This window comes from Protopterus annectens, chromosome 11.part0 (assembly GCF_019279795.1).
Source record: "Protopterus annectens isolate FY-2018-M chromosome 11.part0, PAN1.0, whole genome shotgun sequence".
Taxonomy (NCBI): domain Eukaryota; kingdom Metazoa; phylum Chordata; order Ceratodontiformes; family Protopteridae; genus Protopterus; species Protopterus annectens.
The window spans coordinates 1,461,894,928-1,461,921,392 of NC_056745.1; the positions used below are offsets into that span (position 1 = coordinate 1,461,894,928).

The 26,465-nt window shown below is 39.4% G+C and overlaps 1 protein-coding gene across 1 annotated transcript in view; it reads right to left on the reverse strand.

Moving 5' to 3' along the window:
- Nucleotides 1-26,465, reverse strand: part of SLC13A1 (solute carrier family 13 member 1) — a 237,547-nt gene that overhangs the window by 25,615 nt on the left and 185,467 nt on the right. Inside the window, exons 8-10 of the mRNA XM_044087327.1 lie at nt 22,009-22,128; nt 15,122-15,220; nt 14,919-15,020 (exon numbers count right to left, since the gene is read on the reverse strand). Coding sequence (XP_043943262.1) covers nt 14,919-15,020; nt 15,122-15,220; nt 22,009-22,128 — 321 coding nt within the window. The remainder of the gene's footprint in view (nt 1-14,918; nt 15,021-15,121; nt 15,221-22,008; nt 22,129-26,465) is intronic.

Genomic DNA, 26,465 nt, shown 5'->3' on the forward strand with positions numbered 1-26,465 from the left:
TTTCTTTGTGCAACAGTAATATTATAACAGTACCTTAAAAGTATAATTAGATCTGTTTATTTAAAGTAAAGCATCTTCATTTGCTCATTCATGAAAGCTTATGCTTATGTCATATTTCTTATTTTATTAATGAAGGGTATCCTCAAAGCATCAGTGTGACTTATGGTGTCTGCCCTTTTTGAAGTGAAACTAGTTAAAAATTAATTTTGTTTGGCTCACTGAAAGAGTGTTCGATAAGTGAGAGATTTTTTTTGTCAGATCAGTAATCTGATGACAGTGTGTACTGTGAACACAGGAAAGGGGCATTCTCACAGGACAGTTGACATTCTAAAACACTGAACCACATATGGTCGAGGCCATATGATCGAAGCTATAGAACATCAAATTGTTTGAGCTGAGATGGCACACTGGAGATGGGGAATTTGCTGATGAGAAATATGGTGGCTGGCTAATTCTGTGTGCTCCTGACCCCGAGTGACTTAGCATGTTATTCTAGTCCATATATAATAACAGGATACTTTAAAATTAAAAGACTTACTTCTACCTTACACCTGCACATTGCTCCCTCTTCTGATAGCCTGGAGAACCAGACAGAGGAATGTTAACACTACATATGACAGCTATAGCCAAGGATTAACCACTCTGGGAATCTGCTTTAGACATGCTGACCACTGACCACTATAGTAAATAAAGTTTTAGCTGAAAGTAATGAAGTAAAGACCATGCTAGCTGGAAATGCTGCTTACATCAAAGCATTCAATGTTAAGACAGAATTCATCAGTTCAGCCACTTTCATGATTGGAGCAGAGATACAATCTCTACAGCGGAAGTAAGATGCAAGTGAGAGGGACATCTCCAAACTCAAGCATCAACTAAATGATCTGGAAAATTGTCCCTGTCTTCATGGTCTGAAAGAAGGCACAGAGAGTAAAAATATGAGAGTTTTACAAAAGCACTTATTTGCATCCCTGTGTATTTGAGGCTCTGTTGTCATTAAATAGTTCAACAAAGGTGCTTTGGCAATGACATCATTGCCTAACCCACCTTGACTTATAATTTTCATCTTCTGAATTATGTTGACAAAGAATTGCTATTGGATAATGCAAACAAAGGTAAAACCTTTATACTGCAGGATCAAAAAGTAAGACTGGTGCAGGGCTTTTCTAGGCTGGTACTGGGTAGCAGTGGGGTTCCATAGGGCTTAGTGCTGGGACCCCCATTGTTTGGAATATACTTTTCTGAAGTTCAGGTCAAGACAGAAGGGCTATGTCTAAGTTTGCTGATGACTGAAAATTAGGTGCAGTCACTGAATCCCCAAATGATGTTAGTATACTTCAAGAGAGACTTACACAAACCAATGATTGGTGCCAAAGCCATTAACTCAAACTCAATGCTAAAAATGCATTATAATCCCCTTCGGTAAAAATGATATTCCTGCAGCCTATCATACAAATAATAATACCCTAAGTAACAACTCAGTAGTGAGAGACTTTGGAATGCAAGTTGACTGTAGCCTAAACTTTGACCACCATGTGTCTACTATGGTAATGAAGGCATTCTACATCACACACCTCATTAGCAAAGGCATTGCCTCAAGAGTGAAAGAAGTCATAAAAGCCCTGTACTCAACCCTCATTAGCCCAGTAATTGACTACGATGCTCCCTTTTGTATGTGCCTTACCAGGCACCTGCAGCAACTTGACAGACCTCAGAGATTTCTAACCAAGAAAATGCAGGGTCTCCAGCACATGTCATACATTGATAGACTGAAGACACTGTCACTGAACTGATTTTAGCTCAAACTTTGAGTCTGTCCCTCATGATCCCTACAAGAGCTGGTGACTTTTGGAGAAGGGTGGTGAATGGGCCCACCCCTTACAAAATGACAAGTAGGAAGACAAAAACAGATGTCTTAGGTCCAAGGGATAATCTAGCAATTCTGTTAGAGGACCCATGAGAAAATCAAAACTCAAAGCTAATTATGCTGGGGATTATCAGGAGTTGGGGTAAATGATAGCAGTCAGTCTTCTGAAGAATACCTGGAGGAGTTTATCAATTCTTTACCAGAAGAAGGGAGAGCTAGATTATGTGATCTAGGAATGTTGGCACTATGCCTGCTCTCTCATATGAGGATCAAAGAGGGTTCAACATGGGTCAAGCTTCATCTTCCCCTTTATCCACCTTCATCTTCCACTTTATCCACCTTACAGAGTGGATGTGAGACTGTCGTTTCTTCAAAGGGTGATGATGTGGTCAACCTGGATATTAGTGTTACTTCATTTTTATTGCCTGTGGCCACATTAAATCTTGCAGTTCCCTACTCTCCAGGGTCACACATCATGTCTCAGGCCCCACTACCAACAAATAAATGATTCACAAAAAGTACTTTGTGGAGATATTTGACTTGGTGGATACCAAGGAATCCGGTGCATTATGCATGCTGATAATGGTGCTAAGCAAGATTTGGTGGTGGCCCTTTTCAACCACTGGGAAAAACTCTTCAACTAAGTAAGTGGTGAGAAACTGGGACACGTGAGCCTCAGGCAAATGGTCTTCATCGGTATAATCATACAAAAGGGTCCAAGCCAGATGCTTTATTTGCTGGCCTACTTTTTAGACATTAGGGAGGCTTAACACATCAAGGGGACTCAGGATGGTCATCTTATGAAAAGCAATTCAGGAAATTAAAAGCCATGGACAAGTCTCTCAGGTGGGAACTAAGGCACCCTGGCATCTGATTGAGTGAAATGCTGAATAAGCTGAGCACACCTAATGTGGAAGAAATAGGTAGAGACAATAGGGAGGGGAAGTTCTATTGAGTTTTTAACAACAGTAAGTGGCTCTGGCCATCTTGTACATTCATTCACTTGAGTACCGGTTGTGGAAAAGGTCACTCAGTTTCCAGCAGCTGGGGAAAGGTAGGATATGGTAGTTACACCATTGCCTCACCTCATCATGAGGGAAGCCCATGGGGCCAAGATAATTCACCAGAGACAAGCAGATTTTTTTCATGGACACAGATTTGACCCAGCAAGGCTTTTTGGATAGTCCTCATCCCTCCATCTCTCCAGCTCCCTAAACAGACCAGATAAATTGACTCAGTTTTTGTCTGTCTGACCCAAAAGAGGAGTTACATCTGTCATTCTTGAAGGTTTTAGTAAAGGATTCAAGATTGGTTCATTGGTCCTGTTAGATATGAAGTCACTTAGAAACTTGTCATCTATTAAGGGGCTTGAAGACATTGCAGCTCAACTAAATGAAAAATAAAAGGCAGCTGGCAGGTAATTGATCCCTTTTCCAAGCCTCCCTAGCCTGCCTTTAACATTTTCCCATTGACCTTGTTCCTAACAAGCAGGAGGGTAAGTACTGGTTGATTCACACCTCCTGCACCCTGAAGGTGCTTCAGTCAATGACTTCATTTACAAAGACCAGGCTAAGGTATATTACTCTTCTGAGGATCAAGTGGCAGACCATCATGGGGTCTTGACTTTGTAAAATGGGCATCCAGTTGGTGTTGCAGTTGCTTTACATTTGAACGGAGGAGGTTGTCTTTTTTTGGAATTCCAGTTTGATGGTACGTTATTTTGAAACCCCCATACCCATAGGGTGCTCGTTGGCTTGTGCTACTTATGAACTGTTAGGCACAGCATTGCATTGGTGCTAATAGTACAGGGCACCCCAGCAGTCAGTGTTCCAAAAATGGATGATTTTTTTATCATGGTTGAAGGTCAGGAAGGGGCTGTGGAATGGATAATGGTTTTCAAAGAGAAGTGTGGTAGCTTAGGGGTTCCTTGGGTTGAAGACATGTCAGAAGGGCCCAGTCAGGTCTTGATGTTTTGGGGCTTAGCTGTTGATACCACTGAATGGACTTAATTTTAAGCTTCCACCAAGCAGATTACAGCAGGTTAGGTATTTAATTCTGAAGGTTTTGTGGGCCATGAAGGCCCGCATGAGGGGAAGCCATGCATCTTCTTGGACTGTTGCAATTTACCTGCAGGGTCATTTTGCTGGGCAGAACTTTCCTTTGGTCCATTTCTAATTTGCTGAAAAGAAACAAACCCAAGCACCATAGGGTTCACCTAACCAGAAAAGTAAAGGAAGACATCTGTCTTTGGTTCACATTCTTGAGCCATTTTAATGCTGTGTCTTTTAGGCAGTTGCCTTGGGTTTCCTCCAGTGACCATGAACTTTTTACTGATGCAGCTGGAAGGAGTGTCATGGGAGGTAACTTTCAAAATATCTGGTTCTCATAAAAATGACCTGAATTATGGTCAGAAGATAGGAAGAAGGACATTGCTTTCCTGAGGATCTTTCCTATATGGGTGGTCACTCTAGTGTGGAAGGAAAAATTATGTAACAGCAAAATTTAATTTTTTTGGATAACTTTGCAGTCATCCATGCTCTCAACAAGTGTTCTTCCAAGTCCAGATGGGTCCCCTCCATCATCAGCCTTTTCATTTTATTGAGCTTGGTAATGAAGATGACTTGTTCTAGCTTGCATATACCCATCTGCCACATTCTAATTGCTGAGAGCCTTTCCCTTTTTCTGTTCACCAGGTTTCATTGGCTGGACAAGCAAGAAAAAACAATTGGCACCTCAATTCCTCCAGACGTTTGGTTAATTGGAGAAGAGTAGCCACATATTGCTAAAAAATTCCTGGGCCAGGGGTACAAGGAAGGCTTATTTCTCATCAGTGCAAACTTTCAAGGGATTTCATAGGTCTTTACTCAATTGCCGTAGGTCCTGGAGACTGCATGTGGTCCTTCATTTCCTGGTCTTCAGATGCTCAGTAGCAGATTCTCCTAACACACTCCGGGTTCCACTTAGCAGTTTAGGCTAGATGGCACAAGCTTGGGGCCTTAAGGATTTCTCTAGTCATTAGCTGTCTGGCAAGGTGATCAATAGTTGGGAGAATTTTAGAGGGGCTTCAAAGGTAGGGATTGTGTGGCAGAGTTACAGATTTTGGTACCTTATCTAGTATGGCTGCATTGTTCACTTCCTTATATGCATGTGCTTTCCATGCTAGCAAATTATTAAACTCCCTATGCTGGGAAGATATTGTAATTCATGGGTTAGGAAATCCAAAATGGACCAAGCAGGCAAAGGGCAGCAAGTATGTTTGGAAAAGTCAAAGAATTTGGCCACTTGCCCAGTTCACTGGTTCAGGCTGCTGCACAAGTTCACCACCAGGGCTTCTTGGACCAGCCTGGCCTTTAGATGGGGGTGGTAAGCCTTTTAAGTTGCCAGATATCAAGCATCTTTTATGCAAGGCTATTGAAGGGCAAGGTATGCATCCTCTGGGATATTCAACCCAGTCATTCAGAATAGGCTGCAATTCTGATCTAACTATGGAGAGCCATTCAGCTAAGGTCTTAAAAACAACAGGAAGATGGGTGTCAGATACCTTCATGTCATATACATCAGGCACTAACCCCTTGAGTTTTGTTTCAAGGAAAGAGATCATCTGGATGGTGGAATATTCCTTCTTCAAGATAGCTGCAGCCCAAGCTTTAGTTGGACCGGCCCAACGTGTTGTTTCTTTAGATCATAACCATTGGTAAGTTCATCACTTTGGTTTTTCAGAACTGTTATGGCTTCAGTTTGGAAGACTTGGCACCAGCTTACAACAAAGGGAAGATTGCCTAAGGATCTGATGATTCACCTGCAAGAAACAACTTGATAATGGCTCCAAAATAAATCATCCTAGCCAGAATCCTCTGAGATGTGCACAGCCTCCACACATTCTAACCAGAAGTAGTTTTGTTGTGGTCAACGATTGTAATGAGAATCCATTGGGAAGGTAGTAGGAGAATGAGAATCCATTGGGAAGGTAGTAGGCGATACTGAGTAATTGAGATGTCCTTGTGTTTTATTAACCTCTGAGTGACACAGGCCACCAGCCAAATTAGGTTTCAAGTAATTTACCATAAAGATGTTAATAAATTAGACTCTGATTTTTATAGCATTGACAGGGTACATTTGAAATTTTAGATTTTGACTTGTTTGATTTAGACATTTCCCTGGCCATTGAGGAACTTTTTAAGAGCTAACTGCTCGGGCTGCTTTAGAGAAACATAGCTATCATGGGCATGAGGCCAATAAGTGTTAAATGGCATGGTGGCACGCTAGGTTGGTGGCTGCCTTCTGGCTTACCCCTTTGTTTTCACCTGATTGTGTTCAGTGGCCTCAGCATGCCAAGCAGGTTGCATTCTGTTTAACAGATGGCCATGGCAAGAGGTGTTTGGTTGGGTTGGAAGACATGAAGGGCTTTACAAGCAGGTTTGAGGTAGCTTGGATTACGCATATGGACCTGTAAAGCTTTTCTGGAATATGCTTGGCAATGCTAACCGGCTCAATGGTAATGGCTATTGGCTGTTTTATGTTATGATTATTTGTGGTTATATCATGGCATCTTTAATGTTGTCTATTATATTTAATAAATGGTCACAACAGCATTACCATGTGGTTATTGACTTGGTTAGAGGCCAAGGACTGCTTACCTGTAAGTCACTTTGTCTGCAAGATGGGTCTGGGTGGTGGTCCTTGGTTGCCTGTTTTTTAAAAGCTAGTGGTACAGTTTGAGACAGTTTTTACATCAGAACCTCAAAAGCTCTCCCACTCCCTCCCTCAAAGACAATGTTTCTACTGGGCAGTTGCCTTGCAACTCCTCCCCTTTGTTTCCCCCCCTGTTTGTGCTCAGTGGCTTCATCATGCTAAGCAAGTTGGATTCAGTTTAACCAGTGGCCATGGTAAGAGTTGCTTGGATACAGTGGCAAGAAAAGGGCTTTACAATCAGATATGAGGGAGCTTGGGTTACACACCCCAACCTGTAATGCATAGCTGGAAAGGGCTTGGTGATGCCAACCAGCTCAGTGGTAATTTTTATTGACAGTTTTATGTTATGGTTATTTGTGGATTGTATTTAATAAATGGTTGCAGCTTCATTATGACTCAGAGGACAACTAAACATAATTCTGAATATATTATTGATATTAGCTATATTGTTTAAGTACATCTCACTTGATATGCGCATTTTGAAAAATTTGGAAAATGTACCAGTTTAATTTATTTGACATTGTTGAGTTTCTATCAGGAGATTATACAGCGGATATCTTTCAGGTGAGTAATTTATATAACAAATGAACTGTAAATAGATTCAATGATCATTCTGGACCTCTTATTATAATATTGAAGATAAGCAATTAATTATAATATTAATTAAAGTTTTCAGCTGATTAGATGGATCATTTGCATGGATATGCACTATCCAATTTAACATTTGAGTGTGAAATATAAAGCAGATGATTGTACACTATTGAGTTAATTGCTCAATGGCACATTTTACATAAAAACTGCTAAGCTTCTCCTCCAAAGACGGAATGTGGAAATAAGTTTGAAACGTGCCTGACAGACTGATGTTCTGTTACTAAGAATGTATTTGCAATATAGTTGAGATATCATGTGATATCTGTAAACGTGAGCAATAAAATGTTTATTTAATAGAATTGTGTTATGTGGCTAAAACTTGGGGGTTGTGTGAATATATCACTTTGACAATATTATATTTCGTTGTTGCATCATATTCAATTAAATAAATATAAATTGCATGGAGATAAACACCATCACATGGTCTCTCATGTAATGGTTTGCTATTTTGCTTCAGTTTGTCCAGAGAAATATCTAGTTGTATTATTACTAAAAAGTACAGTTACATATTTCACACATCAAATAAAACACAGAGCAACCGATATTTCTATATCTGAGAAAATATGTAACCTCTTATATATTTCCACCTTTATACAACACACATGGTTTTATTATGTATTTATTTATTTATTTATTGACATTTGTTGACCGGAAAAGTCCACTGGGCCCAACGACCCATTTTCAGTGGAAGGCCGGGGAGAAAAGCTCCATACAATCACAGAAATTTTTAGAGAACATCAGCTTAACTTTGAAAGTCAAGAAAGTATTTCAGCGTAATAATAGCAGAACTAGACAGGGAGGATAGCAGACAGGGTTGTTAATAAAAAGGGCTTTAAGGGAGTGAAGCAACAACAAAGATGGTGTGAAGGTGAGAAAAGAAAGTAGGATGCTCTAAGAGAAGGGAGATAGAGTAGTACAGCAGAAGTATCAGAAATGAGGCAGAAGTAGAACACAATATGTACAGTAAATCATTTTACAAAATGCAAACAATAAACATTGGTTACTGTAAACCCTTTAAGGGAGTGTATACAAGTTTAAGAATAAAAACACAACAGCACAGTACATATCAGTTAACTTAAGTAAAATTAGCTCTACAAACAAAACAGCTTAAGTAGACATGAGGCAGTAAGTAAGACACTATATAGCAAGTAAAATACTTTACAAAATGCACTCTATAGCAACTACACTATCGTCTTCAGTACATTTGCTGTAACTAACAAAGTCGATATAATAGAGACCAGCCCCAGAAATACTTGCATAGAAAAGCAGTATATTAGTTACAGTGGTGCCCATAAAAATAAATAAATAAAAATAAACACATACAGGTAATGCTTTAAACAGTGGTTGTGAAAATTGGAACTTGGGTTACAAAAACCTTGTGGTTAAAGTTGGATGTTAGAGAACCTCACAACTGCAACTGAAAGAGGCAGACCACATGGCACAGTTTTATTTAAGCAGTTAGCACAGTAACAACCAGAACAAAATAGCATCAGAAAACCTGGATGGAAAAAGTATGTTGGTAGTATGAAGTATATTGGTAGTATGCTCACTCGTATCCTAAGCCTGGAAGATATCACCAAGATTGGAAGAGCGCTGTGCAGCACAACATATGTATAGCAAAACTCAACAGTTTAAAGCACCCTGTAAAACCCAGTATAACAAAAGCAGTGCACAGACAATAAAAAGTACAGAATGATCTAAAAATTAACAGCTTTACATATAACACTTACACAGACTCTCAAGAAATTTGGGTAAAAAAATGCATTCATATAGTTGCATCACCCAATTGACTTGAAAGGCCTTTTACATATTTGTTGACTGGGTAGAACACTTTTTTAACATTTCTGTCATCTATTTCCCTATTTGTCAACTCTTCCATTTTGATTGGTTGTTTGGTCCCACTGTCTGCATGGTGGTCCACCAGTTGGTTACACCTTGGCTTAGCAGTGAACAGATCTCCATATTCTCGTAGTCCTGCTCAAATTGCCTGAAATTAGACAGTACCACCTTAAATAATGATATATCAAACTAAGCCTCAGCAAGAGGGTCTATCACAAGGTCCCTCGATGATTCCTCTATCACAAGATCCCTCGATGATTCCTCTATTACAAGATCCCTCAATGATTTCTCTATCACAAGATCCCTTGATGATTCCTCTATTACAAGATTCCTCAATTATTCTTCTATCACAAGATCCCTCGATGATTCCTCTATTAAAAGATCCCTCGATGATTCCTCTGTCACAAGATCCCTTGATGATTCCTCTATTACAAGATTCCTCAATTATTCTTCTATCCCAAGATCCCTCAATGATTCCTCTATTAAAAGATCCCTTGATGATGCCTCTATCACAAGATCCCTCGATAATTCCTCTATTGCAAGATCCCTCGATGATTCCTCTATCACAAGATCCCTTGATGATTCTTTTATTACAAGATTCTTCAATGATTCTTCTATCACAAGATCCCTTGATGATTCCTCTATTAAAAGATCCCTCGATGATTCCTCTATCACAAGATCTCTCGATGATTCCTCTATCACAAGATCCCTCTATGATTCCTCTATCACAAGATCCTTCAATGATTCCTCTATTACAATATCCCTCGATGATTCCTCTTATAATACACATCCAAAGTCACATCGTGTTAATATTTTAGAGTTTGTGTTTCTGCCTCCTGCTTGGCAACTCCTCCACATAGTTAACAGCATTTATACCCTCCTTGTAGCAGTGAAATGTCTTGGCCATGCTGCTTGCATCTTACTCATTGAACAAGGATAAGCATTACTTGGCATTCCTGAGCCATTGAATGAGCTCCATGCATCTGTCCATTAAATTCAGCATATATCACAATGACCTTTTTCTTTAAAATCACATTCATCCTTCCACAGATCATGAATTACATCTCGAGGTCTCCTTACCCTGTGACCATAAAGTAACTCATATGGGGAAAAATGTAAATTCTAAGGGCACCTCCCTTTTTGCAAAGAAGAGATGGGACAGGTACTTATTCCACTTCCACCTAAAACTAACTTTAATTGAAAAGTTGAACCTCTCCAGCAGATGATGTGCTTGTAAATGACATGGTACGGTTTATAATGGCTTAACATCACAGTCCTTCCACAAGCAGGTCAGTAGATCTGGTATAAAAATTAGCCCCTATGTCCATCAGTTTTTCTCAAGGAAAACATTCCATGCATTTGCCTCCTTTCTGCCTGAATAGGACAGATCAGCATAATCCACAACTAAGATATATTTCTTGTCTGTGGTTTTGAGGGTACTAAGATGGCATGTATTATTAATAGATACCCTCTGAAACAGTTTTAGCTTTTCAATAGCAGGGCAAGAAGTCATAGCAGCCTTTTCTTTGTCTCCTGCCTTGCTAAATGTTTGACACTACTCACACAACTTACAGTACATTTTCATATACTTTGCCTTACCAGGCTAATACACATTTTGCACAAACCTCTTTTCTGTATGCATTGTGCCTTGATGACCTGAAAAAGGCATATCACAGGCCCTTCAATAGATTGTTCAGACTACCTACCTACCACTGCATAATTTCTCCCTTTAGCCCCCTTAGGAGTCCATTCCTTGTGTAGCCCATAGTTCCAGTATACAGGCATCCTCTACCCTTGAGAATCCAAATCATCATGGGCTACCTTCCTCAGGTTTTGTAAGGTGATCCAGGAAGCTCAAGTCAGGTCTCATATTCTGACACTCGTCTATCTATGTACTTAACTAAACAAACCACTTGAAACTTCAACAAGGTGTCTTTATTCCTCCCACAGGCAGGGGGCATCAGAGTCTCCTAGATCTGCTAGCTAAAGTGATTTTTATCTGAGCTAGTCCTTTGTACTCTGAGTTCTGTAAGGTGGGATCTGAGAGGTGTGCGTGTGTCACAACATGGTCATTGTGATCCTCCGCATTTCAGTTTTTTTAGGAAATCTAGTACCTTTTGACAAGTGTGGCTCACATTAAACTTTACTGCTACCAACTATCCCTTCCCCAGAATAGCCTCTACCTCTCAACTGTACAGATTTTCACAGAATGTCCAGATTTTTGCCTCATATTTTTTGGCGATTTTTCATAAAAGTGTGGTTTTCTAGCAAATTATTGGTATGTCAGAAAATGACAGACATTTGAGTTCCAGATGTCATACCCTTCAGAAAATTCATGCTGATGCAAAACCTGTTTTATTTACTTTCAAAATTTTAAGAGCAATATTTAAAGAATATCCCTATTTATTTATAGCTTGTCCAGATTTTTTTGTTCTAAGAGACTGAGAGGTGTGCCCTCTACTGAAGGAGCAGCAGGTTATTAATGTTTTAGTTTGCCATCCCTATGTTCTATTCTCCTAAGGCTTTGCTGCTTTTGAGTTTGACTAGAGTTCATGAACTCCATAACTCAAAATAAAGAAGAATATACAAGAACTATGATTCAACTGTCTCTCTTAGAGGGTTTTCAAACCTTGCTTCATTATTCTAGGAGGTTAGCGTTTTCAAAATAAAACAGATGTTCTCACTCTTTAACAAAGCTGCTTAGAACACACTAAGCCTTCCATTCCAAAACCAGGTAATGTAGCATTTTGATTGGAACCAGTGAGCTTTCAAACAGTTCCATGACACTAAACACAGCTGTGCCATACTAAACAGACCAGTTATAAAACTTTTCACAGCAAATAAAATATAAAATTGATTGCATTTCTACATGTAGGAAAACGTGCAAATCTTCACAGAATGATCTTAATATCTGAAGATACTGTGTTAATGGTTGCATGTCATACCAGATGACAGTCACAGGTTGCATTAGTCAGCTGCTCAAAGTTTTTCATTACATTCAGAGATTCAGTCCTTATTTCCATTTATAGTTTGCATGGAATTTCTATGTTCTTGTGATGTCCATGTGGATTTTCTGCAGGTACGCTAGTTTCTTCCATTTATGAAAAAAAACATGACTGTTGAAATGGATACTCTCCTGTCTATACATGCATTTTCTGCTTGCAGCTCACCTTATAAGATGAGTTTCTTGCTGCGAGTGGTCCAAAATGGACCTGTTCATGTACCTGCTGACACAGTACCTAGTGTGAGCTAAGTAGAAAGTGTATTATATGCGTGACTTTATGAGCGCCTCTTTAAGCTATCCTGAACCATATACAGCTGCATTTATCTAAAAATGTATTATTTATAGATTTGACAGCGTCTTACAAAATTATCAAAACTGAAGCACAATTTACTATTGGAGAATAGTGTTCTCAACAGGGTATTAATGTACAAGGAGAACCTAGTATCAGGGCTATGGCTTCATGGCAGCATATTAAGCCACTGTGAAACATGGATTGAGATAAGAACCGAAATGGATGCCATCTTTCGTATGCTCATGAAGTGTGACAGTTTAGCAAGCATAAGCAAGTAAATAAAATGGAAAAAAAAGAAGTTAAAAAAGTAAACTGCAGTGCAGTTACAAGGGCTTGCCATTTTACGTTCCTTTTGTGTTTAGCGAGCATGCAAAAAATAATGTAATGCAATTACACTATTTGTGACTGTGATAGCAAAACAGACTGAGTGTGTATGTGTGTGTGTGTGTGTGTGTGTGTGTGTGTGTGTGTGTGTCTGAATGTGACACAGAGACTGAATGTGTGTGTGTGCATGTCTGTGTCCATGGGCATGTGTGTGTGTGTGTGTGTGTGTGTGTGTGTGTGTGTGTGTGTGTGTGTGTGTGTGTGTCTGAATGTGACACAGAGACTGAATGTGTGTGTGTGCATGTCTGTGTCCATGGGCATGTGTGTGTGTGTGTGTGTGTGTGTGTCTGAATGTGACACAGAGACTGAATGTGTGTGTGTGCATGTCTGTGTCCATGGGCATGTGTGTGTGTGTGTGTGTGTGTGTGTGTGTGTGTGTGTGTGTGTGTGTGTGTGTGTGTGTGTGTGTGTCTGAATGTGACACAGAGACTGAATGTGTGTGTGTGCATGTCTGTGTCCATGGGCATGTGTGTGTGTGTGTGTGTGTGTGTGTGTGTCTGAATGTGACACAGAGACTGAATGTGTGTGTGTGCATGTCTGTGTCCATGGGCATGTGTGTGTGTGTGTGTGTGTGTGTGTGTGTGTGTGTGTGTGTGTGTGTGTGTGTGTGTGTGTGTCTGAATGTGACACAGAGACTGAATGTGTGTGTGTGCATGTCTGTGTCCATGGGCATGTGTGTGTGTGTGTGTGTGTGTGTGTGTGTGTGTGTGTGTGTGTGTGTGTGTGTGTGTGTGTCTGAATGTGACACAGAGACTGAATGTGTGTGTGTGCATGTCTGTGTCCATGGGCATGTGTGTGTGTGTGTGTGTGTGTGTGTGTGTGTGTGTGTGTGTGTGTGTGTGTCTGAATGTGACACAGAGACTGAATGTGTGTGTGTGCATGTCTGTGTCCATGGGCATGTGTGTGTGTGTGTGTGTGTGTGTCTGTGTGTGTGTGTGTGTCTGAATGTGACACAGAGACTGAATGTGTGTGTGTGCATGTCTGTGTCCATGGGCATGTGTGTGTGTGTGTGTGTGTGTGTGTGTGTGTGTGTGTGTGTGTGTGTGTGTGTGTGTGTGTGTGTCTGAATGTGACACAGAGACTGAATGTGTGTGTGTGCATGTCTGTGTCCATGGGCATGTGTGTGTGTGTGTGTGTGTGTGTGTGTGTGTGTGTGTGTGTGTGTGTGTGTGTGTGTGTGTGAATGTGACACAGAGACTGAATGTGTGTGTGTGCATGTCTGTGTCCATGGGCATGTGTGTGTGTGTGTGTGTGTGTGTGTGTGTGTGTGTGTGTGTGTGTGTGTGTGTGTGTGTCTGAATGTGACACAGAGACTGAATGTGTGTGTGTGCATGTCTGTGTCCATGGGCATGTGTGTGTGTGTGTGTGTGTGTGTGTGTGTGTGTGTGTGTGTGTGTGTGTGTGTGCGCGCGCGCGCGCGCTTATGTCTTTGTGTCTGTCTGTTTTTAGACATTATTAAATACTTACATAATGTATATTTTGGATAAAAAATTCACCCTCCAACACCACTAACATAAATCACAGCAGCTATGAAACATTATGCAGAGAAACTGTTTTACATCAAATGTATAAAAAATATGTATACACTAATAATACCATAAATGCAGAAGAGTTTTATTGACATGAGACCCAATTTTTATATGAATTAGTGTCCCCCACAGTAGGTGTTATAGGGGAAATAATGGACCTTCCAGTGGTGGAGAGTCCTTTTCCCCTGCAATGTGAGGCCTCACAACATCTCTAGATGGTCTATTATGTCCTCAATAATTCCCACTGTGTTGGTCAGTATTGGTTGTTTCTTCATAATGACTAATCTCAGTGGATATTTCTCACTATGTCTTTATTTATAGTCATCATGTTACGTGATGGCACTTGATTCATTTCTCTTTTTACAGAAAGTTTTTTTATGTATTGACATGTGAAAGGATATGTGTGGTTCATAGTCATAAATAAATACACTTTTACTTGTTAATTTACACTCTTTGCATGTAATATTTTGGGGTGGGTTATGTCCTCATAAAAGTTAGAATTTCATAGGTTGACAAGTTCACTTTTTACTATGTACAACATATATTTATATTCAACCATTTTTACAACATTCGTTGTCTAGTTACAATGGACTATTCACTTATTTACAGCATTATTAATACTACCAAATGCCACATAGTGCAAAAGTAAAATGAGGCACTTACTTAGGGAAAAGAGATGACCAGCCAGGGATAAAGCCAGGTTCCCTTGTAAACCACAGTAAAGCCATTAAAACAAATATGACAAGTGTAATAATTTCTTCATAACTGCAATAGAAACAAAACTCACATTATTCTCATAGAGCACAATAAGAAATAAGATATTTAATTACTCTGACGGAAGTAATACCATCTGCTATGGCACTTACCTAATTGGACCCATTTTTCTATATTCATCTTTAATAACTTGAGCAGCTGCTATGTCCTTGTCTGATTTTTGTTTCCCACATTTAAACATCCTATTAAAACTAAAATAAAAAAACAGTAATACATAAAAATCACTGCTAGACAATGACCCTTTTAACAATGCACCAATGCAAAGTCTTAGAGAATGCATTCAAGTAGACATTTAAACTTCAAGCATGCATTTCACAGGTGCATAGGTCCATAGGTACTTACTACTACTATAGGTACTTACCAGCCTATTATCCATATGGATCTTTAGAAGCCTGGCCATACATTGCCATGAAGATTTTAGCCCTGATATTTTAAGTATGAATAACCAAGAAATTAACAAAGCATTTTCATATTGCCCCTTTCCATCAGAGACAATTGTGATAAACCAGGGGTAAATTTGTAATTACCCATCAATTCGTGCATATTATGTTTGAATAGTGTAAGAGAAATATGTTGCTTTACATGGAGAGGAGGACAATTCCAAATAACTGGTATTGTCTGTGATACATATTTATCCCTACAGACTGCTCTTTTTATGTTGCAAAAGACATTTAGGTCTCATGGGTGGGCGTTTATGTCCCCATTGAATGAGACATGGATTTAAAAGGATAGGTTCTTCTGAAGCCTTGTACATGATGCAGAGACTACCTTTCAGTAGCCTATATGACATCAAGAAGAGGGACAATGCTTTGAGGAGCTTTGCATAGTTTTTATAGTTTAGACCCTTGATTTTCTTAGTAAGAAAGTTCTATGGTCATTCATGTTGTGTCCTATATCTGGACAGGTACTTACTGAAGGGGACATTATACACAATGATCAGCTTGATGGCTACAGAATACAGCGAATGATCACATTTCTGAATCTGGATGCCATACCCTTAGTAATAAGTTAATCAGTTTTAACTACTTTCTTACAATAGTCGATACATGGCAATCAATGGGCAATTCATTGTCTACCTAGGTCCCCATGTCCCTAACTACTGGATCAATTTTCAAAGCTATGTTGCCAATCTGATAGTTACAAGGGACATCTTGCTTGCCAAAGGATACCATTCTAGATTTCTTGGCATATGGTTTTAGCCCATGGTTTTGACACCAGCTATAAGTTTTGAAGAAGCCATCTTGGAGGATCTGGGTGTCTTCTGGGGAGTTTATGATACCATCAGATTTACAGTTATCTCCAAACCTGGTCAGTCAAATACACTTATCAGTAGCTTTGACCTCTGAGAAGTAAATGTCAAAGAGAAGTGGCCTGAGGATTGAACCCTGGGGTACACCGCTAGTGACAAGTCTTTTGTAGGAGGTAGAGCCACCCACCGTAGTTTCTTGGGTTCTATTTATGAGTCGATTAGATATCTAATTAACTACATAGGAATCAACATTTAACTAGGATAGTTTGGCTATGATAACTTGGTGTGGGATGATGATGAATGACTTTGAGGTCTAGATATGGGATATGTACCAATTTGCCCTAATTCATCTCTTCAGTGACCCTCTCAAAGAAGAAAACCAGGTTAAGTAGGGCGGATCTACCCTTGACAAATACAGACTGGCTTTGATCTAGAGTTTCAAGGTCACCTATGTACTTACTTATTAATTTCATAATGATCTTTCTATAGCCTTACAGATGAAGCTGGACAGACTTATGGGTCTATAATTTCCTGAGTCCACTGACAACTCATCTTGGTGCAAGGGGCTGACAGTTGCTGTCCTCCACTCATCCATCACAAAGCTTGTTTGGGGGCTGACACTAACTTCTGCAGGAGGTTCTTAGAGGTCCGGTTTTAGGCTGGTCAGTAAGCAGCATGGTAGGTTATCAATTATAAAAGCAGTGTTCTTGGCCCTTAGATATTGCCTTGAGGATGTGTTCATGGAAGGCTAGAGGGACAAATGCAGCTGTGGGAATGTAGGAGTGCAGGGGGGTTGAAGTTAGAGATGTCTTCTGGGTCTAAGTATGTAATGTTGTTGTGTCTTTCAGCTTTTCCCGGTTAGGGGTCGCCACAGCGGAACTCTGGCCCGCTAATGATTGGCAGTTGATTTTTATGTACCGAGTTGCCAGCCCTGACGTACAACCTTCAACGTAGGTACGCTCATGCACGCATGTCTCCATGCAGAAGATGCTCTAGCTGAGAATCGCACCAAACGGCGTCTTACTGTGAGGCGACAACACTACCACAGCACCACCACCGCGGATGGTTACTTTTAGCTCTGTAGAGTGCTGGGTATTTTCCTAAGGTTTCTAACACAATTAAAGAAGAATGCATGGTCATCCTATGCCTGGATGGTTACTTTTATCTCGTATCCAGTTTTGGTTGATTTGATTTGACTCCAGCGCTCCTTGTGAAGTTCAGCAAGACCATTTCTGCATCTTTACAGCTACATTTCTTTTTATTTGCAATTTGTTTTTGTTTTCTTTTGTTTTGTTAGAGCCTGTTTATATTTGGGTTACACCGTATGGATTTATTTTTAAATTTGTCATTGCGTTTAATTTGGAGGGACACAAACACATCTATGCAGCTACTCACATGTGCATAGAATTTGGTGGTAAAGGATTCTTCATAAGCTGTGGGGTCATCAAGTTGGAGGGGAATGTTGAATGTATCCAGGTCATCAGCCAGTTTGACTAAATTAGCTCTGGCATAACTTCTGACTACTGAAGTATTGGTGGATGTTTCTGGCTTCAGTCTTAGAGTGAATGTGACTGATTTGTGGTCCAATTTGACCAGGGATGGAGTTACAACTGGTAGGAAGCAGAGCTGTACCATATTAATAAGGTCCAAATCCAAGATTTTATCACCACTGGTTAATGTGTAGGCTAACTAGTCCAGAGAGTTTGTATTGATTAAGTCCAGAAACCTCTGGGCTTTTCATGTTAGCGAATGTATACATCTCCCAGTTAATGAAGGGGTAGTTGAAGTTCACCATGAGACTAGTGTTTGGCTTAATGCTAAGGGACTCTAAACTAGTTAGGTAGGAGTTACAGGCTGAGGGGGCATTGAGGCCATCATATAGTTAGCCATGATGTGATAAGTGGTCTTGTTAATGGTAAATTGAACATAGAAGACTTCCAGATTATAGGTTCATAAGTTCATAGGTAAAGTACTAGGCTATCTGCCCAAGGGCATTTATAAGCCTAGCCAGAATGTGTTGGCTTTCGCCACCCCCTTAGATTAGTTCCCTGTACCTCTGTCCAGCAGAGCCATTAGATCCCTGCGCCACTGTCCAGCAGAGCCACTGCAATGATCCCTGGGGTAAAGTTTCTGTTTCGCATCCACGTCTCAACGTTTCTCTTGAAGAGTGTTAGTGAGGGGCTCTGCCTGATGTATATTGGAATCCTGTTCCAAAGCATGGGCAGTCTCTGGGACAGGAATCTATTCCTCCAGCATGTCCTATTTATCGTTGTGGTGAGGTTTATATCTCTAGTGTGTGGCTGTCCAGGATTTGTTTTTTTTTTTTAGGTGGAGCATGCCCATCAATTCTGGGTTGGACATGGCCTTGTATGTCAGGCAGAGATCACCTCTGAGTAAGCGGTATGCAACCGAGTACAGCTGGAGTTTCTTGAGTCAGGCTGCATAGGGCATCTGTTTGAGGCCAGTTATTATCTAGTCTAACTAGTCTAGGGTTGAACTATTTTTTTACAAATATGCAGATACTGCTATCTTTAGTGGCTATATAAGTAAGGTGGGCCTGAACATGTGGTAGGTGTTGAAATCCTGATGAAGTGCTTTCAATTTTCTCAAACAAAAATCTCTGTGACAATGCATATATCAATAATTTCCAGGGTAAGGAGTGCTTGCATGGAGTCAAGTTTTTTGTTAAGCCTCCTTGTGCTAAGCAGTGACACCGTTATATCATCCAGATCCTGTTTTGTTATGTTGAAAGTATTTGAGGACTGACGACACCTAGAAAAGGCACTACGGGGATGGACAAGGTTTTAGCTAATATATAAAAGCACTTGGGGGGCAGGTGCAGGCCATTCATGACAAAGTAGTTAACACTATATACCATGTCCTCCCAGACGCCTATATATTGGACCCCCTTTGAATGACACCAAAGATAAAGGCAATTGTTAAGTCAATACCTTTTTGTTCGTATCACGTCATCATTCTTGGAAATGGTAAAATTTGCTCAAGGCTAGGTTCATATTTGCTCGGCCACATATTCTGAGAGCTCCATCATATTTGTCTTCACATAGCCCAGGAAAGTATGTCTCAAGTCATTTACACCCATGTGCTGTATCACTGTGTCATATATGTACCTGTGGTGCAACTACCTGAGTGCATGCATGATGTGGCAACTCCTGGCATTTGATAGACAACTAACCATGATACTTTCCTTGCATAGCTTGGTGAGTGATCCATCAGTGTCCCTCATAATGGAGTCACCTATGATTGGGGTGTTGGGTTATGTTGATGTTTGGGCTTTTGAGTTAGGACACTGCAACTCTTAGATGTATGTTTCAAGGTGGGGTGCTCCCTATGTTGTGTGTTTGTGAGGTTGTTAAGGGGATTTGCTTCTTAGGTTACATTTAGGAGGACTTTGTGGTCTAGGTAGGTGACTTTTAAGACCATCAGCATATAGGTCTGTGTGTTTAGTCTGATTTGTATGTAATAGATTTAGTGTAGTATTGTGTGATATTCACAACCTGCTTACTTATTTCTAGTATTTTCATGTGAGAGTTTTGCCTTCAATAGCATTAAATAAGTGTATCTCTCATATACTGTGTCATTTTATTGACATGCTAGGTGGTTGACAGTAAACAGCAACTATTGTTACATTATTTCCGGTTGCCCATTCCAACTAAGATGGCAACAGGCAGAAAGTGCAAATCCATGGTTCCAGGTGCTTACTAAAGTGAAGGTGAAAGAGGAATATTGCCTATTAAGTTTGGAATTTATTTATGGAGGTGCTATCTGTTTGCTAGTGGAATGAAGTCAGCTTGCTTTCATTTTCCAGTTGTTTGGAGTATAAACATGGCACTCTATACACTACAAATTGATTTATAATGCCTTGTACTTACAGGGTATCTATATAGGTAGATATTTAATAAAGCAGTAATGTTGTTTAGTAGAGCAGATGAACAAAAATAAATAAATAAAAACAGGCATGCATGCCATAGCTTCAAACAATGGGTTGTAAATCAGACTTTGGTCTTCAGTGTAAGTAACAAATCACATAAAGTACATCAAAGAATGTGTTCCCAACTTCGTTTTTCCCCTTTGCATTAATTTGAATACATTAATCATGTTTACATTACTGATAAACCAATCGTAATACAATGAGGAGTGTCCATTTATTGGTATTCTTATTGGTGGCTGTAATCAAACTACTTAGGACAGGTATAAATCTGGACAGTCTGCCATTACACATATACGAGGGGGTGCTGAAAAGTTTTAAGCCCAACAAACTTTCTAAATTCTGAGCATTATTTTTCTTCTGTAGCTGAAAAGAGGGTTATTGTATTGTGTAAAGTGCTAATTTGTAGAATCGTAATGCTATGTTTTGACATTGTTTCACATCATCGATTGAACCATGTCAATGAAAAGTGTAGAATTTTCAAGTGTGGAACTCCGAGTTGTTATGAAGTTTCTATTTCTGCACAAGAAAACTCCAAAGGAAATCCATGGATGTATGATGCAAACATTGAGTGATAAGTGCCCTTCTTACTTAACTGTGAAGAAGTGGTGTGCAAACTTTCAGCATGGGGATTTTGAGACCAAAGATGCAGCAAAGTCTGGGAAGTCTCAAATGTTGTCAACTCCTGAAACTGTTGACCATACCCATGACCTGATTTTGGCAGATTGGCGAATATCAGCTAAAAAAATTGCTGAGACACTACAAATATTAAGGAAAGGTGCTGGTTTTATAATCTATAAGCAGCTGGGTACGCAGAAGCTGTCAGCCAAGGAGGTGCACAATGCTCGAATGCCAATGAGAAAGGATGTTGAGTGGACACTTCCATGTTAATTTTGTAGCATTTTCATTGAGGTGGTGCCAGTGTTTTGGAAAGACTAGTTACTGTTCATGAAACATGATTACACCACTATGATTCTGAGACAAAACAGCCCATGCAGTGGCGGCACTCAGGTTCACCAAGGCCGAAGAAGTTCAAGACCCAAGAGTCAACAGGACAGGTCATGACCACAGTCTTTTGGGATCAGGAAGGTGTGGAATAACGGACTATTTTCCAAGGGGCCAAACAGCTAATGCTGTGCTGAGTAAAGGAGACATTGAAAGAAAAAAAGGGAAGCTGAGAAAAGGAATTCTCTTTTTTTGCAAGACAATCCACCTGTTCACAAGGCTGGCAAAACAATGGATGTTTTGATGAAATTGGGGTTTGAGTGCATAGACCATCCACCCTACTCACCAGATCTTGCTCCACCTAATTATTTCCTGTTTTAAAACCTTAAAAAGAGTTTGAAAGGGCAGCAATTTTTTTAAGTGATTCGGAGGTGATTGCAGCAGTGGAGCAGTATTTCAGTGACCAGACTTCAGACTTTTTTTGGCAGGGTTACAGAAACTTCAGACATGATGTGCCAAGTGTGTTAAATTTTTTGGGGAGAATATGTTGGATAACTCGTAAGTTTCATGGCTGCATGTCATTCCCTTCTTGTTAAGGCTTAGAACTTTTTAGCACCCCCTCTTATACAATGCATCATTTAAATCTTTTGAGTTGCATGTACTTTCCTTGCAGCTATAAGAAAATGAACATGGTTTTCTAAGTTCTGCATTCTATTACAACATTGAAGAATCATTTTATTTAATTTATGCAAAATAATAATCCTGTCAGATAGCTTGAAAGAGGTTTACATAATGGCATTTGTTAATCATTAAGAATAAATCAAAGTTAATATTCTTACTTGAAACCAATGAACAGCCAGTTGAGCCAAATCCAGGAAAAAATAAGAATAATGACCATCATGGGGATTATTACTATAAACCAAGTTCCAAAGTTTATGCAGTGGCATTCTGGGTAGCGTCTGTCAGACAAGAAACAAGTAATATGATAAAACATTTCAACAATGTGTTCAACAGTATCTTTAACTGGACATAAACGGGCATTAACAGCATATTAAAAACACAGTTTACGTCATTCTTCTTGTATGTTATATTTCACTTTTTAGTTTGCAGTACTACAGTCATTGCGTTGCTTATTTATTCATTAAAATGAGTAAACCGACTAGACAGAAATAAATCTTTCCATGGGTGACACACTGACATTGTTTAAATAACTTAGTGTTAAAAAAATTTGCAACTGGAAAACTGATGGAATTAAATCCAGAACTACAGGATGGAGCTCAAAAGCAGCTGTAACCGTAACTATATCCACTACACTAGCAGATAAATGTTTCATCTGTAAGATCATTGATTATTGAAGGACTGGTTGGGCTATGATGATGTACAAGATCTCAAACGGTGAGTTAAGAAACTTTTTCCTTTTCTGCACTGTTGTGCAATTTCAGGGTTGGCACACTTAAGTAGCAATGGTGTAAGGGAAGCAGCATTATCAAGTAACTGTACAACAATTAACTGCCTTAATCATTTGTGCAGTACACCACCAGAATGAATGACTAGGCATATGAGTGGTGCTGGGGTCATGTGAGTGCTTCTTGGATCATGAGTGGTGGTTGGGTCATGTGATTGGTGCTGGGGGCATTATCATATTATGATAATGAAGGGACTGGTGCTGTGTGTGCTACCATTGATGGAAACCTGCTAACATTACAGTGTGGGGATGGAATATGTTATGTGTGGCAGCGGGGTTTACCTGCACCATAAGTGATTTCACTGTCACTAATAAATTTCTCACTTTGCAACAAAGTTGATTTTTTCCTGGCACCCTTATGCTGCTCTGTACTTTAAGATGTCTCAAGTGCCTGTGCTGTTATCAGTGATAGGTAGAATGATACCCTGCTACCCCCATATACCAAGGATTATGAATACTGCCCAAAATTATGAATGCAAGACCACAATATACATGTAAAATTAACAAAGTATAGACAATATCTATATTTTCATTTATTTTATTTATGTATTTCTATTTCCCTGGAAAGTTTGACTGGGCAGAGCCCATTTTCAGTGGAAGCTCGGGGAGAAAAGATGCCCCGGAGTACATTTATGTTAACAAGTGAATTTCGGACAGTTCTCTGAAAAACAATAGTTACATTTCTTATGAAACATCAAATATAATTACAGGACAGGTACATACAGTAAAATATTTACATCAATTATAAGTCTATACTGTTCTAGCTATAAAATCTTGCAGAAGTAAATGGACTAAAACTGGAGAAGAAAAACATTATTGTAAAGAGGTTTAGTGTTCTTACATTTCAGCAAAGAAAGGTTTGCAAGGAGTTCAAGATACAGAATGAAGTAAGTTATAAAATTGTGTAGGAAAGGAGATTTTAATATTGTAAAGGTTTGTAAAGACATCAAAAGATATAATGAAGTAAGTTATAAAATTATGTTTGAGATGATGGAAGACCTCTATCTACTAACTATCTGTCTTGTATAGGGGATAGTGGTAATAGTATATGAGAGATCATGGTATAGGATTAGCTCTTCTTAGGCTTCATATTCTAAAATAGTGTACCTAGATGGTTTATAACTTAGGCATACAGGATGTATACAGGTATACCTTAATGCTAAGATATATATAGAAAGTGAAAGAGATTACATTATTGGGTAAGTGAACTGAACAAACAGGGAGGAGACTTAAGTGACGTTATACAAAGATAACTAAGAAGACAATGCTGACATTTTTATTTATTTTGCTGAAGGAGTATTTAAGAGTAATTTTTTGTATGCAGGTATATGTTTGTCATTACACAAGTGGTATACAAGGGCAGAGCTCTTGTCTAGTGATGGGTTCATATGTTTTCGGAAAAGCTTGAAATCTGATGCCTGTCTTATCCTAATAGGAACCATATTACATGGTTTTGCTTGGTATAGATAATACAGAGAACCATTTGTGTTAGGATTTCAGCAAGCTGCCTAATGGGACGCAGCATCACAGTAACTTGTGGTTACACAGCAATTATCTGGTTTATATAGAATATTATGTATAAATTTAAATTTGGACTGTCTCAGGGTATTGAATCGTTCCAGTTAGCCTGCTTTGTTTAGGACTCCCGGTGGTGTGTTTTAATGGGTAGATAGGCTACAAATTTGGCTCTTTTATTAAATCTCTATTCTGTCTTTGTTAGTTGAGTTTTGGCATACCGGTCAGTATAGAAGATGCATGCAATAGTCTGGGTACTAGGAAGGGGGGGATTAGTTGCTAATCAGGCTTAATCAGAAAGATAGGATTTGAATTTGTTACAGAAGGCCACACTTTTGGCTTATTTTGTGTATACTGTAATTGATGTGATGATAAATTTATGATTTAACTTATGAAAACATACAATGGTTTGACATGAGCTGTACATTACATGGTGGTGTGGTGATGTTGATATAATGGCTTCACATGAGCTATACATTACATGGTGGTGTGGTGATGTTGATATAATGGTTTCACATGAGCTATACATTACATGGTGGTGTGGTGATGTTGATATAATGGCTTCACATGAGCTATACATTACATGGTGGTGTGGTGATGTTGATATAATGGCTTCACCTGAGCTATACATTACATGGTGGTGTGGTGATGTTGATATAATGGCTTCACCTGAGCTGTACATTACATGGTGGTGTGGTGATGTTGATATAATGGTTTCACATGAGCTATACATTACATGGTGGTGTGGTGATGTTGATATAATGGCTTCACCTGAGCTATACATTACATGGTGGTGTGGTGATGTTGATATAATGGCTTCACATGAGCTATACATTACATGGTGGTGTGGTGATGTTGATATAATGGCTTCACATGAGCTATACATTACATGGTGGTGTGGTGATGTTGATATAATGGCTTCACATGAGCTATACATTACATGGTGGTGTGGTGATGTTGATATAATGGCTTCACCTGAGCTGTACATTACATGGTGGTGTGGTGATGTTGATATAATGGCTTCACATGAGCTATACATTACATGGTGGTGTGGTGATGTTGATATAATGGTTTCACATGAGCTGTACATGACATGGTGATGTGGTGATGTTGATATAATGGCTTCACATGAGCTATACATTACATGGTGGTGTGGTGATGTTGATATAATGGCTTCACATGAGCTATACATTACATGGTGGTGTGGTGATGTTGATACAATGGCTTCACATGAGCTATACATTACATGGTGGTGTGGTGATGTTGATATAATGGTTTCACATGAGCTATACATTACATGGTGGTGTGGTGATGTTGATATAATGGCTTCACATGAGCTATACATTACATGGTGGTGTGGTGATGTTGATATAATGGCTTCACATGAGCTATACATTAAATGGTGGTGTGGTGATGTTGATATAATGGCTTCACATGAGCTATACATTACATGGTGGTGTGGTGATGTTGATACAATGGCTTCACATGAGCTATACATTACATGGTGGTGTGGTGATGTTTATGTAATGGCTTCACATGAGCTATACATTACATGGTGGTGTGGTGATGTTGATATAATGGCTTCACATGAGCTATACATTACATGGTGGTGTGGTGATGTTGATATAATGGCTTCACATGAGCTATACATTACATGGTGGTGTGGTGATGTTGATATAATGGCTTCACATGAGCTGTACATTACATGGTGGTGTGGTGATGTTGATATAATGGCTTCACATGAGCTATACATTACATGGTGGTGTGGTGATGTTGATATAATGGCTTCACATGAGCTATACATTACATGGTGGTGTGGTGATGTTGATATAATGGCTTCACATGAGCTATACATTACATGGTGGTGTGGTGATGTTGATATAATGGTTTCACATGAGCTGTACATTACATGGTGGTGTGGTGATGTTGATACAATGGCTTCACATGAGCTGTACATTACATGGTGGTGTGGTGATGTTGATATAATGGCTTCACATGAGCTATACATTACATGGTGGTGTGGTGATGTTGATATAATGGCTTCACATGAGCTGTACATTACATGGTGGTGTGGTGATGTTGATACAATGGCTTCACATGAGCTATACATTACATGGTGGTGTGGTGGTGTTGATATAATGGTTTCACATGAGCTATACATTACATGGTGGTGTGGTGATGTTGATATAATGGTTTCACATGAGCTATACATTACATGGTGGTGTGGTGATGTTGATATAATGGCTTCACATGAGCTGTACATGACATGGTGGTGTGGTGATGTTGATATAATGGCTTCACATGAGCTGTACATTA